The sequence below is a fragment of the Sminthopsis crassicaudata genome, chromosome 2 (genome assembly GCF_048593235.1).
Source record: "Sminthopsis crassicaudata isolate SCR6 chromosome 2, ASM4859323v1, whole genome shotgun sequence".
Taxonomy (NCBI): Eukaryota; Metazoa; Chordata; class Mammalia; order Dasyuromorphia; family Dasyuridae; genus Sminthopsis; species Sminthopsis crassicaudata.
The window spans coordinates 258,999,608-259,016,486 of record NC_133618.1 but is presented as its reverse complement, the minus strand read 5'-3'; the positions used below and the strand labels follow the sequence as shown (position 1 = coordinate 259,016,486).

The 16,879-nt window shown below is 38.0% G+C and overlaps 1 protein-coding gene across 1 annotated transcript; it reads right to left on the bottom strand.

Moving 5' to 3' along the window:
• Nucleotides 1-324: 324 nt before the first annotated feature.
• On the bottom strand, nucleotides 325-11,255 carry LOC141553393 (lipocalin-15-like). The gene is made up of 7 exons (XM_074285068.1): nucleotides 11,119-11,255; nucleotides 9,748-9,887; nucleotides 8,707-8,777; nucleotides 4,889-4,999; nucleotides 4,277-4,378; nucleotides 2,940-2,965; nucleotides 325-1,042 (listed from the first exon to the last, which is right to left on the bottom strand). Exons 1-7 carry the CDS (start codon nucleotides 11,212-11,214, stop codon nucleotides 1,031-1,033), a joined length of 558 nt encoding a protein of 185 aa, XP_074141169.1. The 5' UTR covers nucleotides 11,215-11,255; the 3' UTR covers nucleotides 325-1,030.
• Between the last annotated feature and the right edge of the window lie 5,624 nt (nucleotides 11,256-16,879).

The following is a 16,879-nucleotide window of genomic DNA, read 5'->3' as shown; positions in this document are numbered from 1 at the left end:
CCCCTTGGTTTGTTCCTTCTCAAGTTGAAAAAGAACTTCCTTCTAGAGTTGTCCAGAAATACAATGGACCAGGCACTCAAGGTAAGATGAGACCACCATCATCAGAAGAATGTAAACAAAGTCTGGGTTTACCATTCTTAATAGAGACATAAGAAGGAATCCTGTTAGGATAGAAAATTGAACTGAGATCTCTAAGATCTCTTCTAGCTTGGTCATTCTGTAATGCCAGAGAAACTGAGGCAAAATAGAGATTAGAGAGTTTAAATATTTTATTCATTGGAGAATTTAATTGATTGAATGGACAGGACTCTTGTCTCAAAGTATCCAGTAGTGAGTTCTCAATGACACATACACACATATGGCTCAGCTACAGGGGTAGACGAAGGCAGGGGCAGATTCAGAACATTGAGAATGGGAACGGACTATCAATCTGGTTCTGACAGGGTGATAGGAGACACTGGACATTCTGGTAAATTGGGATAAAGAAGAACAATGACAGATAGGGGGTAAAATCATAAATTCTTGATGACAGAAGGAGTTAGAAGCCAGGAAGTCTGAACTCCTCCTTATCTTGAGCCTCACATTAACAATTTATAACCTTAGAGCAAGTGGTCTCCAATCTTAATGAACCAGAGGGGAGGGTTGCAACTAAGGGGATTAAGGCAGAACAGTTAAGGAAACCGAGACAGAAAATTTTAGGGAAACTGAGTCAGGACGATAAAAGAGAACTGTGGCACAACAATTCTATTTTTCTAAAAGTCAAAATTTTTAATTTTCCTTTATTATTCTCTGGGGTCCTACAAAAATGAACTTGATAAAAATATGTTTAAGGATCTGTCTGGAGCCTAGTTGGAAATATTAAAAAGTCTATTTATTCAATACAGAAGGAAAAATTTCCGGAAAAGTCCCAAAGCAGGGTCATAGAGGAGGAACAAAAAGGACTCTTCTGACAGAGTCTCCCGGGAAGGCTCAAATATCTCTGACTCCTTACTGATTCCATTTTCTCTGCTGGTGACTGAAGAAATCTTCTTTAGGCTTTTCCCTGTAGTATAGAAAGGTTGAAGAGTGTTATGGAATATATAAAGCTACTTCTTCCCCATTCCATTTACCCTTTAGGCCCTCTCTCTATTTTTCATATCCCTGTTAAGTATAGGGAAGAGTATGTACTCATGTGCCATATGGGAGTTGATAGAATTCTATGATTCATCTAAAGCTTCTGAGAAACCCAGCATTTACTAAACCTGATTCCTGCTAGAAATTGGGGCGCAAATATAGAAATGGAAATCTTGACTCAGGACTTTAAGGCAAGGCAAGAAATTCTTGCTTAAGCAATGAAAAACAGCTGGGAATGGAAGACTGAATAAAAATGTGGATATGAATTTTCTCCAAGTAACTCCTCTTGGTAAAGAGTAAAGTCCAATTTTTTGTCAAAATATCTGTATGTCTTCCCTTAGTGAGGAGGTTGTGTATCATAGTGGAAAAACTGCTAGGATGAGAGCCCGGGTTTGAAACCCACCTCTCATTACCTAATGTAAGCTTAGGTAAGACCCTTACATTCTCTGGGCATCAGTTTATTCACCTATAAAATAAAAGGGTTGGACTGGATCCCTTCCAGATCAAAATCAATGATTGTCAGAGATAAGGATTAAAAATCTCCAATTTCACTGGGAACTCCCAGTTTATAGGAAACTCCCAGGTGGGAAATTCCCTCTACCCTTTAGGTCAGCATCTTCTCTGTAAGATGTGGGAAAGAGTTTAGAGAGTTGGAAAATTGTTTAAAATACTGAGTGATTTACTTACAACAATAACTTGCCCAGGGTCACTTGCCCACACTTTGTTAACAGAAACAAAACTAAAAAATTCCTCATTAGAAGCTACCCTTCTCAATGGATCATCTAAATTAAAAGAAGGGAAAGGGAAGTATTCAGAATTAGAGGTGGTAAAAATTTGGAACTCAAAATCTTATAAAAGTGAATGTTGAAAACTATCTTTACATGTAATTGGGGAAAATAAAATACTATTAAGTGAGGGAAAATAAAATAAAATCTTTGGAATTAAAGGTATTATAAAAAACCAAGTTGGTTATTGTTCAGTTATGTCTGACTGTTTATGACCCCATTTGGAGTTTTCATGGCAAATATACTTGAGTGGTTTGACATTTCCTTCCCTAGCTTATTTTACATATGGAAAAACTCAAACCATACAAAGTGACTTGCCCAAGGTCCCAAAGCTAGTAAATATCTGAGGTCAGATTTGAACTCAGAAGAGGAGCTTTCTAACTCAGAGCTCAGCACTCTGTCTACTGTCCCACCTAGATGTCCTCAAAATCACAAGATATCAATATTCTTTAAAGAAGAAGGAGGAAAAAGAGGAAAAGAAAAAGGAGAAAGAAGTCCAGGAGGAGGAAGAGAAGGAGGAAATGATTAAGGAAGTGGAGGAAGAGGAAAGGGAGGCAAAGGAAAAGAGGGATGTGGAGGAAGGGGAGAGAGAGAGAAGGAAGAGGAGGAGGAAGAAGGTATTTTTTTCTGTCTCAAATGAAATAAACTTCAGAGAGGAACTGTCATTTGTATGACAAGGCATATCAAACTTAGTCCTCATGTGTTACTGACCATAAGATTATCAGGTAAGGTCAGTCAGGATCCTTAACGGGGAACACTAGGCTTTAGAGATCCTTATATACTTGATAATCCACTTTTTTTTCTTTTACTTTCTTTCTTTCTATTTATTTATTTTTTTTTGCTGACTCAATTAGGGTTAAGTGACTTGCCCAGGGTCACACAGCCAGGAAGTGTTAAGTGTCTAAGGCCACATTTGAACTCAGGTCCTCCTGACTTCAGGGCTAGGACTCTATCACTATGTTACCTAGCTGTCCTGATTCTCCACTTTAAAAAAAAATGAAGTTTGAGGCTATGCTCTGAAATCAGGATGAACAAACTCACCTCAATGTTTTCCTGGGAACAAGCATCTATAGAAATAAAAGCAAGTATAAAACAGTTATAAGACAGACTTGAAAATCAACCTCCAAACTAGGTATTTATTTATTTGCCACACACATCCATTCCCCCTGCTATAAGACAAGGATATTAAAAAACAAACAAACCAAGTGCTTCTTCTAATGCACCACAAAGCAGATAAAGCCTCCCAGACACCTCCAGACCAAACTCAAGATTCCTTTGACTATAACCCAATGAGAGTACAAGAAAGAGCTTGTCTAGAGATGTTCTGCAAGGCAATACCCAATTATCTAGATTCCCAGCTCAATAGCTTCTCCTCTGAGAAAGTGGGACCAATGTCCGCACTCAGAGTTTATGCCACTAAGGGTAACTTCCAAGAGGTGAGGGAAAGAAATGTACCATGAGGAATGATAGGAAGGGACATGTAATGTTTAAGCTGTCTAAGGCAGCTATCCAAAGTAAATAACCTTTCTGTTTTTCAGTACAGCTAAGAGCCACCTGCCTTTGTCATACAAAAGTGACCCATAACAGGTACTTAATAGTTTATTATTTGACAAATCAATTGAACAAAATAACCTAAATAAGTATATCTCCAAAGTTGACAGTTCTCAAAGTGCGGTCCACAAATTCAAGATCCTTTCAGTTGGTCCCTGAGATCCTTCAGGGGGATGTGTAAGGCCAAAATTAATTTCATAATAATACTAAGACATCAACAGCCTATTAAAATACTTCTTTTTCCAACTATATCTGTGATGGCAACATAATGGAAGAGAGTAAACATAGAAGCAGATGTGAGAATTCAACTATCTTCAGTTAAATCAACCATTAGAGATTTTCAAAATACATCTCTTCTCACTATTTTTTTATTTTTGAAAATATAGTTAATTTCCATAGAAATGCGTAGTTTGCGTTAACATAATAGATTTATTATTGTTTTAAATAAATTCATAAATATTTTTAAAATTTTATCTGATTTAATTTTTATGTAGTAAATATCAATAGATATAACTCCAATAAATTAAAACCCTTTGGGGCCCTCAATAATTTCTACAATTGTAAGAGTTCTAAGGACAAAAAGTTTGAGAACCTCTGCTCAAAAAAAAAAAAAAAAAAGCTATGGAATCTAGTGAGGCAGTTTGGAATATCTCTTTATTCTACAGCCCCTTGCTGAGATGTATCCAACATAGTAATGCTATCTACATACCTTAATTGTTTCACTGAATAGGAGCCTACCTATCCCCAACCTATATATGTGCTAAGGGATGGGCAACTTTATCATCTTCAACAAAGGAAATGGTGATAGAAACATCTTCCAAAGTTACCTGACTTGGAGAGCAGAGACATCATGTCATCCTCAAGTCCCACAATAGGATAGAAATCCTGGAATGCTCTCAGAGCCTTTCCACTCACACCCTGGGTCCTACCTGTGAGCAGAGAAAGGATGAATATAAAAGGATTAGAGAATCATAAATTTAGATTTATATAGATTTAGAGCCAACAAGGACTTCCTGGACTAATGCTTTCATTTTACAGATGAGAAACTGAGGACCAGAGAAATCATGTGGCTTGCTCCAAATCACACAAAGAAAAAGTAGCAGAACTTGGCTTTAAACAAAAGTCCTTTGACTTTATATACACTTTTTTCACTATAGCACACAAAGGGACCAGCTTTACTAAAATAGGAAAAAGAGGCAGAAAGATTTCATGATAGAAGTTGGATCCAGGACTTTGAAAGTCCAAGCAAGGATTCCTTCAGAACCTTCAGAAGTGGGTTTCCTTCTCCTCCCTCCTTCCAAATTGAGATCAAACTTCCGGAAGCCCCCAACCTCAACACCTGTCCAGAATCATGGAAGATTCTCCCTACCCCATTTCCCCCAAGGAGTACAATTTCCCTGTCTCCTCCCCCTATGTCCCAAGACTTGATGCTCACATACTGAATAGCTGAACCATGGTGCTGAATACCCCATCCAACTCCTTGTAGATGTACAGAACGCAGTAAGATTTGTAATCAGTCTCAGCCACGCGCACATCCAGGAAGCCATTAGCTAGAAAGGAAAATCTGGTGAGATGCAGGACCAGTTTAGAAAATTAAAATTAAGGCTCAGCTTGCCTACATCCAGGACTATTAGAAATGCCTTTATAATGATAGCAAGTAGCAAAGAACTAGAAACAAAGTAAGTGCCCCTCAATTTAAGAATATCTAAACAAGCTGTGGCACACAAATGTAATGGAATATTACCATACTCCAAAATACAATAAATCTGATGAACACAAAGAAATATAAAAAGACCTGAATGAACTGATGCAAAACAAAGTAAGCAGGGCCAAGAAAACAACATGTACACACATACATACATACACACATTTATAAAATGACAACAATGTAAATGGGAAGAACAATTGCAAAAAAGAATGCTGAAAAATTATAATGACTCAAATTGGGGCCCAAAAATACATATAAGAAATTATTTTCCCTGATTCTTTGCAGAGATGGGGAATTATAATAGCTAATAATAATAGTTTACATTAAACAGAATTGAATTAGCTTAGGAGAAATGAGAGATGTGTGAAGTTAGAGAAGCTGCTCCAAATATTCATAGGGACTATTTGTATCTAATCTGTGGCAGAGCATTCAAGCTCATACTGTTCTGATCACCTACAGTTAGACACACTGTAACTCAATTCCAACATAATGATGTCATTTTGATCCTCTTCAAGAACAAAGAATAACAATTAACCAACCAATTCTGTACCGAGCACTGTGCTAAGAGCTTTACAATCATTATTTCATTTGATCCTCACAACAACTCTGAGTGGTATGTGTTATTAATATCCCCATTTTGCAGATGGGAAAAATGAAGGCAACAAAAATTAAATGACTTGCACCAAGTTAGCAAATGTCTGAAGCCAGATATGAATTCAGATCTTCCTGACTCCAAGTTCTCTTAGACTTGTCCACAAGTCAGCTCTTGTTCTCAAGGATTGTAAAATTGGAGGATTCCTGAGAGGTATCCTCTCTCATTTTGTGGATGAGGAAACTAAGGCCCAAGGAGGTTTGAGTTGCTTGCCCAAAGCCATATAGTTAATGTGCAAGAGTCAGGATTTGATCCAGGCTTCTAACTTGTCCTCTTTGATTCCTCCTTCTTCCCTTCCCTCTATAGCCAATTATTTGCCAAATCCTAGGAACCCTACTTCCACTTTTTCTTTTATATCCATTTCTTCCAATTATCCAATCATTAGTTCAGACTTTTATGTCTAGTTGACCAGACAATTATTACAACCACCTAAAGAGTCTTCCTGCTTCCAGTCTTCTATTTTTCCATTTTTCTAGCCCCTTTCTAATTTATCCTTCACACTATTACCCATATAATCTCCTTAATGAAACATTCTAATCCTATTATTACTTCTCTGCTCAAAAAACTGTCTTTTTTTGCCTTTCAAATAAAACATAAATTATTAATCCTGGTATTCAGTTCTCCCCATCTCCCAGAATCCAACTCACCTTTCAAGGTTCATGTTTTCCTTTATTGTATTCCTGGTCCTAGCCAAAGAAGAATATTCTCCATTCCCTATTTTTACCCTGCCCCTCTCCCATCTCTATGCTTTTTTCATTCTCTCATTCATTACAGACTTTGGACAAATTACTTAATCTTTGGGAGAAGTTTCCTCATATGTAAAATGAGGTAGTTTACTTTGGATGCCCTTGAAGTCCTTTCCAACTCTAAATCTATGAACTATGGACTATGTCTTGAATAGACTCCCTTTCCTCCCTGATCCTTCCCAACCTGTTGAAATTCTTCCTTTCCTTCAAGACCTAATACATGTGCCTGATACTCCATAAAGTCTTTTCTGATCCCCTTACCCACCAGACCAAAGGGACCTCTCCCTCCTCAAAATTTCTTAGCATATTATTAGAAAGAACCTCTTCCCTACATTTGTTACAGTAGCATAATTTCTTTGTAGTATAATTATGTGCAAATATTTTATTCTAATTTCCCACCTCACCTTCTCAATTAATTTGTAATGTACTTAAAGGCAAGGACTGAATCATACTTAATTTTGTAACCCAAGTTCAGTACCTTGTATATAGTAGGTGCTTAATAAATGCTTGTTGAATTAAATTGTTTTAAAAGCTAGGTTAGAATCATATTGTAGAGGGTCTAGAATGTTAGACTAAAGGAGTTCAAATTTTTATCAATAGAAATTAAGATTCATTAAAGATTTTTCAGCAGCCAAATGATGTAGTCCCAACAATATTCTCTTTAATCATGTCACTTGCTACATATATCATCTTGGACAAGTCACTTAAATGTTTTAATCCTCAGTTTCCTTATCTGCAAAATAAGGATTTTAGACTAGATTATTTATCAGGCCCCTTTCAGCTCTGTATGTATAATCCTATGCATTATGAGCATTAAATTAGCAAGAAAATGAAGCACAAATTGAGGTAAGGAAAGAATAGAGATGAGTAAGGAAAGATTAGAAGTGAGAATAACAGTTAAGTAATTACTGCAGCACACACGTACAAAAATGTTTGTGGCAGCCCTTTTTGTAGTGGCTAGAAACTGAAAACTGAATGGATGCCCATCAGTTGGAGAATGGCTGAATAAGTTGTGGTATATGAATGTAATGGAATATTATTGTTCTTTAAGAAACAACCAACAGGATAATTTTAGAGAGGCCTGGAGAGAGATCTTATGCTAAGTGAAATGAACAGAACCAGATTATTATACATGGCAACAACAAGATTATATGATGATCAATTCTGATTGACATGGCTCTCTTCAACAATGAGATGATTCAAACCAGTTTCAATTGTTCAGTGATGAAGAAAGCCATATACAGCCAGAAAGAGGCCTATGGGAACTGAGTGTGCATAGCATTTTCATGCTTTCTGTTGATGTTTGCTTGCATTTTGTTTTCCTTCTCAGGTATTTTTTTTCTTTCTAGATCCAATTTTTCTTGTGCAGCAAGATAACTGTATAAATATGTATACATATATTAGATGTGATATATATCTTAACATATTTAACATGTATTGGACTACCTGCCATCTAGGAGAGGGTGGAGGGGGAAAGAGAAAAAAATTTGGAACAGAAAGTTTTGCAAGAATAAATGTTGAAAAATTATCCAGGCAGGGGGAAGCTAGGTGGCTCAGTGGATATAACACCAGCTTTGAATTCAGGAGGACCAGAGTTCAAATCTGGTCTGACACTTAACACTGCCTAGCTGTGTGACCCTGGGCAAGTCACTTAACCCCAGTCTCTCAAAAAAAAAAAATACCCATGCATATGTTTTGTAAATAAAAAGCTTTAATTTAAAAAAAAGAAAGAAATTACTGCAAAAATCCAAACTAGAATCAATAAGAACCAAAGGAAGGGAAATGATAGTAGGAATGGAAAAGAAAGAATATTGCAGAGATATAATTTATAATCCTTGACAAATAATTGATTATAGAGAAAGCCAAGGAAAGGATAACTGGAAATTGGTGACATTAGTTCTGGGGAAGTTTGCTTTTGGAGCCTCTGTTTCTCTGTTCCTCCCTACAGGACCTTCTATGAAACAGAATAAAGGAAAAATATCTGGATGGTGGGCAGAAGGAGGGGGTTACGATTCAGACCAGAGATAAAGTGCAGGTATCATTGGTGTTTTCCTGTTTTGCTGCAATGGAAAAAGAACATTCGTCTTTTAATCAAGTGGAGGAGAGTGGGGAAGGAAACAGATGATACTCTTCAGACTCAATCTGACCTACCAGGCACTTTGAAGTGACCTTCAGAGCCTATCTTTATATACTCTGCATCCATTGTCTTACAGCCATCAGCCCTAGGGGATCAATAGAGATAGAAATTACACACTAGAAAAATTCTTAACAGCTCTCAAAAGGGGAGTTTTCTTCAGAGTCCCCTGAGAACAGATATGGATCCTCCACCAACCAGGATACCCGTGTACAATTTTCCCATCATCTTATTACCACTGTGTCTAGCCTTCTGTCTCTATGCTAGGTCCAGTCACCTGAGTCACAAAAGAACCTTCTTATCTAAATTACCCCATGCATCTCTGCAGAGGATTAGTGTGCCCTATGAAAAAAAGGAAGGGAATCCTGAATGTCCCTACCTACTCCTTATTTCCCTACCTACCCCTTATTTTCTATTAAGCCAAAGTTTACAGCTATTTCCATCAGAAACATCACTTAGCTGCAATAGTCACATTCTACACATCTCTTTAAAGATTTTCTTCCCTCTTCTCAGATTCCCTCCCCAATCTTTGTACTGACCCCAGCCAGGTTTGATTCCCTGGTTCCATGTTCCATATCTCTGAAGATCAGATTCCTTTGTCTTCTAAGCTGGGTCATACTCAGCTCCACTGATTCCCCAACCCCTTCCTGTTCTTCCAGGAGCCTATAGTCATAATCCCACAATTCTTACTAAACCACTTACCCTGGAAAATTGGTTTCACTCCTGGAACCGCTTTGAGCTTGGATAGGTTAATCCGCTTTGGTTTTTACCTTGCTCAGTTCTAAGTCTCCACGACACTTTCTAGACATCAACCTTGCTCCCAAGGCCTCTTTTCTGTTTCCCCTCTATGTGTTGTCTTTCCCAATAAGAACAAAGACTCTCAAAGACTATCTCACTCACTTGCTTTATTTGTATCCCAGCTTTTAGCACAGTGCCTAGTATATAATAATTGCTTAATATATGTTTTACCTATCCGTTCATTTATCTAGCCCAGGGCAAAGGAAAGTGTGAAGAGAGAGGGATAAGGATCCCCAAATGAGGAAATAAATCATGCTCACCCAGGGAAGGCCATATGAACACTGAGGTTGCCTTCCTCCGTAGCATTTATTAATCTTGTTGACATGAATATACTTTCCTTCTTGCCGAGGAAGACCTTGCAATCTGACACCATGGAAACGACATACCACAAGCCTGAAAACTGGGGAGAACAGTTTATGGACATGACAATCATAAGTAGAATGCTTGTCCATTGTATTCAGGGTACCCAGGTGGATAAAGAGATCAAAGAAATTGAATGATTTGCTTGGATAAGTCACACAATAAGTCAGACCTCAAGTTCCAGTATATCTGTCTCCTATGTTTGAGCTTATAATGTTTTAGAAGGAAAAGAGAGACTCAATAGTAGCTTCCAAAAATAGCCTTGGGCTCCCTTGCTTTCTGTACATAAAGCTTAGCTTGGGCACCCCTTCCTAATAATGATAGAAAGCACAAGGGAAAATGGAAAGTAATGCTGCTGGAAAAGAGGCAGTCAGTGGCAATGAGCCCATGGGATAGTCTAACCAAGAATCTCCAGAATAAAGCAGTCTAACTCCCATTCTTGCAGAGGCTGACAATAAAAGTGGGCTCTGAAAGAGAGGGGCTACAATGATAGGGCACTATGAGGGAGCTAACCAAGGGCACTTGTGACTGTAAGGTGAGACTTTAGGACATTGGTTACCACAGGGAGGAAGCACCCTCCATGTCAGTAACTTGGCATAAAGTTTTATTCACCCCATTCTAGTTACAGCTTTACTCACAGGAAAGATTTTTATCAATCACCAACTAATTAGTAATTAGCTAACTAGTAAATAAATGATTTCATGAATACTGAGCATGGCTGAGACTTGCCTAGAAACTAATTGTTAAACTGCTAATGACTCGAATCCTCACCTGTCAAAAAGGACTTTAAAAGTTCAGTGTCATAGAGTAGGTGAACAGACAGCAAACAGTCTACAGGAAACATTGAATGGATAGGTAAAGAGATGGATCATAAAAATTCAACCATTAGTGGGCCATTAGAGAACCACTCATTGGATCAAATTTGAATTTCATAGGCTGTATACCTTGCTCTATCACTACTCACTCAGGTGCAAAAATTACTAATTGTACCTCAATAGGACAATGATATTGACGATGATGACCAACGTGACTAACTGAATTTGTATCCTCTACTATTGTTTTGTTTGTCTGACTGGAACAGAGAATGATAAATCACTGGGAGTCTCAGTAAATCCTTTGTAAGTAAGTGGTTTAAAAATATCTGAGCTTAGGGAAAACTATAAGTAGAAAATGTTTTGCTGAGCATTTAATCTTCCAAAAAGATTGGACTCTCCATTGGTACTGAATACCCTCCTACACCACCAACCCCAGCAAAAGAAACAAAAAAGTACCTGTTTGGCATCAAAGTCTGGCTGTACTAGGACATCTGTCTGTACCAGAGACACACAAATCAATCCTAGGAGGAAACTTAGCAAGATGGCCTTCATTTTCTTTGATTTCTGATCTATCCACTTCAGAAACCAATAATGTTTTGAAGGGATGGGTGGCTCCAGAACTTATATCCAGGAGTGACCACTACATATCCAGTTATCCTGATTTCCCTCTGTTGAGCTGATTGTGTAAGATGTGAGCTAATAACATCCTTCTTGTCTGGGGTATTAACTTCCTGAGTTTGATAGGCCTGACTCTATCCATTGTACTATACAATTGAATATGTGTTTTAATCTTGCTTTTGATCATTTAAAAAAAAAACAATTTTAATGAGGGCTTTACACTGAGAATATACTTGCCCTTTCATTAAATGTGGAGAAATAGGGTCAAAGTTTGTCCTGGAAATCTGTAGTTGGGGTCCCCTGAGTCTCACTCCTGAGAATTTTTATCAAGCATTTTCATTCACATTTTGAAATTTACTGGGGGCCAATGCTCTAAAAATCCTTTTGGTTTTCTGTTGGAAGCTGTTGGTAATTCAGTTGGCTTTGGGATTCCACTGTATCTTCCAGATGTTTGGGATTAGCTAACATGTTTCATTCATCATGTCCTCTTTTTCCTGGAAAATGGTCGACCCAAGATATGGAACTAACTGTGATTCCATTGCAACTCTCTGAATTGAGCACTTCCAAAGATAATGTTTCCTAAGTTTAGGGAAACATTTGTTGATGATAAAACCAAAGACATCTCCTAAAGCTCTATTGACCTTCAGAAACAATTATTGACTTTAGAGGAATAAAACCATCTTTCTCTTATGATTCTCTTCTAACCCAGAGCTATACCCAGCTGACTGTTTTCTCTGTCTTTCATGCATGTAATTTCCAATTATTCAATCCCACAAAGCTCTTCATGCACTTTTCAACCCTGCCTTTCAAACATTGTCAGTCTAGGCTTTTATTGGTATTGGAACTCTCTGATCAGGAAATTCCCTTTATCAATACAATTTATAGTCCTGAAGAAGACACTGGGAAGTTAAATGACTTGACTAGATTCACACACCCAGAATGTACCAGAGGCACACTATGAACCCCGTTTTTTCCTGGCTTCAAAACCTGCTTTTTCTTGTTCAATTCCATCTTTCAAAAACTATTTATATTTGCCCTTTATATAGTCCCAAGGACAGAGTCACTAATGCATAAATGCAACCCTTATCTAAGTTAACCACCCCCTTCAGTAAAGGTGCCAAGGAGGAAAGAGAAGGTAATTCATTCTCCTGGCTTAAATACAGTTCATTTCCTGGGCTGTTGCGTGGGATTACACAGCTTACTTATCACTGGTTATATAAACGTGTGTAACCTCCATACACTTCCCTGACTCCGGGAAAGCATACAGTTGACCAATCGTGATAAGGGCCACGCAAATGCCCAGAGAAGCAGGTGCAAAAAGGCTCCAGAACAGCCAAGAACTGAGCCTTGAAGCTAAGAAGCCTAGGATTGCGATTTGCTCTTAGTGAGATCATGTCCCAATAAAACTCCCGAGCAAGGCTGATGGCTATGAACAAAACTCTGTTCAGGAGGGAGAATATTTGGCTCCTCAGGCTCCTGAGAAAAGGTTTCTCCAGCCTACAAGAGATAAAAAGGAGCAGGGCTTTAGGAAAGGTCTGTCACCAAGGCTGTATTTGCCTTCACCTCCCTCAGGGACAGAGAGATGTTTGGAAGTGATACCATACTAGGCATGGCCACAAGGTGGTAGCATAAACACCAGCTAAATTTGGAATCTATGAAAAGTATACTTGGTGCTTCCAAACCAAGTAAACTCTTTTTTAAAGATTTTTATTTTCAAAACATGATATAGTTTTCAGCATTTATCCTTGCAGAACCTTGTGTTCCAATTTTTTTTTCCTTCCTTCCCCTGACCCTATCCTTTAGACAGCACCAAGGAAACTATTAAAGTTGGGTTTTTATACTCTAATTTCTTCTGGAGCACCCAGAACAAGAATTATGGCTTATAATGCAGAACACCGAGGTTTCTTTAAGTTTACAACATTTGCTTGGAGATTGTTCAGGCCACCAAACAATGCGATTGGAACAGATGGCTTCTTATATCCCCTAAATTCTCAATCTATGATAATCCCATTCCAAACTGTGTGTCCAATTTAAAGCATTTCTGGGACTAAAAGGATTTTTTTTCCTCTGTAACCTAAGAAGAAAGAGGTAGAAAACCTAAAAAGAGCAGACTGAAGCAAGACATTTTGTTCAGTCATTTCCAACTCTTCATGATCCCATTTGGGGTTTCCGTGGCAAAGATGCTATAGTGGTTTGTCTTTTTCTTTTCCAGATCATTTTACAGATAAGGAATGGAGGCAAACAGAGTGGAGTGACTTGGTCAGATTCATACAGCCAGTAAGTGTCTGAGGCAAGATTTGAGCTCGAGAAGTGACCCTTCCTTACTCCATGGCCAGCACTCAGATTATCCATTCCACCATCTAACTTGACCAGAGTAAGACATATCCTCCTCTATGGAGGAAAGCAGTCAGACTAGAAAGTCTATGAGATACCTTCCCGTTTCAGGATCTATAATCCTATGATTAGGTCAAAGAAGGATCCAAGCTCCAGAAGGGGACAAAAAAGAACTAGAAAATAGGAGGAGGGGCAGATGACCGCATGCATAAAGACCTGTTTGTAGAGGCTATCCCACAGATACTTCTCTTCCTCTAGCCCCTTGAATGAAATTTGTCATCATTCTGAAAATTCTAAACAACAAAGGAGCAGAAGTGATGACTGACCAAGACAGCAGGGAGGGAAGGAAGCAACTCTTCCATTGGCTGTGCTTTTATTTTTCTAGCTTCAGAACAGGCAGAAGGTTAAAAGAAAATGGGGATCCCAATATTAAACTAGGCATTGAATCTGAAAGTGAAGTGTCCAACTCTAGATGGATGGATGGATGGATGGATGGATGGATGGAAGAGAAGAAGGAGGAAGAGGAGAAAGATAAGGAGGGGAAGGAGAAAGAGGAAGAACAGGAAGAGGAAAAGAGGAGGAAGAGGAGGAGTTAGTGGTATGAGGGGAAAGAATGGAGATCTGTGACTGATTATCACAGGAGAACCTTAGGTCACTTCTTCCGCTTAGGTCAGTGGCAAAAGTCCCAGGATGTTGATCTGTCTAGGACGTAGTGGAGAGAGAAGAGAAAGATTCCCAATTGTAGATAAATGGTCTCTGATCCCAAATATCTGCAGGTCTCATCCTGCCATTCAATTCAACTAAAATATACTGGAGTCAACTCATACTATAACAGAAAGCCAGTTGTGAAATTTTCAGTGTGACCATTTAAATGTTAAGAAATGGCAAATACTTCTGATGAGGTCAGATGGGCAATTCCTAATTCAAAATACACATGTGACAAATTCACAAGGCCTTTCTTTTTGCCAAAAGATACGTTTATTTAGGAGTAGAGGTTACAGACAAAATGAAGATATAACAGCATTATCAGGAGTTGTAAATATGAAACTAATTTGGGAGAGCGTTACCAAGGAAAGAGGTTTGGAAGAAGCTAGTAAAGAAATGAAACATGAGTATGCCATTGATTGGAAGTTTAAATTCATAGAGAAGTTTATCAAATTAATCAGAACTAACCATAATAAAGAGAAAGATGCCATTAAACAGAAGATACTAAGAGAAAGAAAAAGAGTGAGTACCTCATAGTGGACTTAGTCCTGGAAAGGACTTAGCAAAAATCTTCATCATAAGCATATCTTCTATAGGGGAAATATAGCCTTGGGAGCTTCTCAGGGAAGGAGGGGAAGTACCAGGGAAGAGTGTGATACCTCAGAGGAAGGGATCAAGGAGGAGCCAAGTGGAATCCACCTGACTGACCAGGTTCCAGACCTGTCTAAAGATATGCTAATTAAGATCTGAAAGGTTGTTTAAAGATGTTCCAGGTTGGAGGGATAAACAATGGAAGCTGATAAAAAGTTCCATCCTTACATCACTCTATATAAACAGGATGGGACTTGGTTATGCCTGATAATAGCCAGATGGGCTTCTTCCCAACATGAGAAGAGAATACATTCGTTTCAAAGTCCACTTCACTACAAATCGGGTATTAATATGTTTTGCTGATTGCTTAGATTTAATAAAGTGCTGGAGAAAATGTTAATAATACAAATTAAACTAAATGTGTGTCTAGAATATACTTTTTTTTCCGCCTCTGGAGGAGGAGAGCAGTTACTAACACACCACTGATACGATTCCTCCTCCTGCAAGATGAGAGGCACTGTGAAGTAATGGATAACCGAAATCCCTGGATTCAAATCCTTCCTCTGATATGTATTAACTAACATATATTCAAATCCCTTAATTTCTCAGTGCTCCCAGGAAACTCTCAAAGACAAAATTCTGAACTCTGTGCTCAGAAAATCTACTAATATGGATAGAGTAAAGATGCATCTTTATTTTCCTTAACTTCTAGCTGTTTAATACAATTATTTAAAAATATGATTCTCAAAAGGAGTCCATAGGCTTTACCAAATTGCCAGAGGAGACTATGACATACAAAAAAGTTTAAAAGTCCCAGTTTTTTTAACATTATAAAAGTTATAGATTATTTACTGATAAGTTTTAATTGAGGGATTCTCCATTATCATATTCCCTTCATTACTGAAATCTTAAGTCTGACTTAAAAATAACGTGCAAAATCCTATTCCTGGCCCTTGGAGTACAAAGATAAAAAGGAATTGATCTTTGCTTTCAAGGAATAAGTCATGTATACCAATAAGCAAACAAATAAATGAGTAAATAAGTATATAAATAGATAAGTGAATTAATAAATATACACATATAAGTGAAGCAAGGAATAGATCGGTTAGATAAATACATCAGTAGACAAATAAATAGATGAATAAATAAATGCAAACTCTATAAGTTACGGCTCATTTTTGCATATGGACATTTGATTTGCCAAAGGGGAATAAAAATAGGACATTCTTATGAGAAGTATCTTGAGAGAGTTCAAAAAATCTGAGAAAAAACTTCTCTCAGATTGATGTACTAAGATGACCTATTTGAAATGAGCTTCTGAGTGACTCTTGACTGAAGAATACACATTTTTTCCCATCCCTATCTGTGTTCCTGCATGGCCTTGGCTCTCTGCCCAGGTTCTGCCCAGGCTCTCTCTCTTTCTCTCTGTCTCTCTCTGTGTCAGTCTCTTTTTCTCTCTGTCTCTCTTTCTGTCCCTCTTTCTCTCTGTCTCTCCCTTTCCCTCTCTATCTCTCACTCTCTCTCTTCTTTCCCCCTTTTCGCTAGAACAAAGGATCTTTTACCTTTTCCATGTATAACTAACTGCCATATCCTGATTCTCCCCCTCTCGAGGGCCTCACTAGAACAAAAGGACCATTTCTCTGTATATCTGATCTGAAATAAATCCAATCACAAGGACTCTTCCCATGTATACCTTACCTCCTCTAAGATTATCCAATTTTCTGGCTCTGCACATTTTTTTTTTCCTTCCTCTCCTTTCTCTATATAAACCCTCATCTTTCTCCGGTGGGCTACTACTTCCTCAAGGAGCCTAGCCACCAAGGGGGTGAACCTCATTATTAAATATCATTACTTGATTTGGAGATAGCCTGAGTCTTAATTCTTTACAAAAGACATGGAAACACACACCTGGTACCCCAACATTTTGGCATTCCCCAGCACTTACTAACACCATGCTAAGTGCTAGACT

Coding starts and splice junctions, on each gene's coding strand:
- LOC141553393 (XM_074285068.1), bottom strand. CDS start 11,214: ATGAAGGCCATCTTGCTAAGTTTCCTCCTAGGATTGATTTGTGTGTCT. Junction 8,778..9,747: donor GTTCATATGGCCTTCCCTGG/GTGAGCATGATT, acceptor TTGATCCCCTAG/GGCTGATGGCTGTAAGACAA. Junction 5,000..8,706: donor AGGTCACTTCAAAGTGCCTG/GTAGGTCAGATT, acceptor TTTCCTTTCTAG/CTAATGGCTTCCTGGATGTG.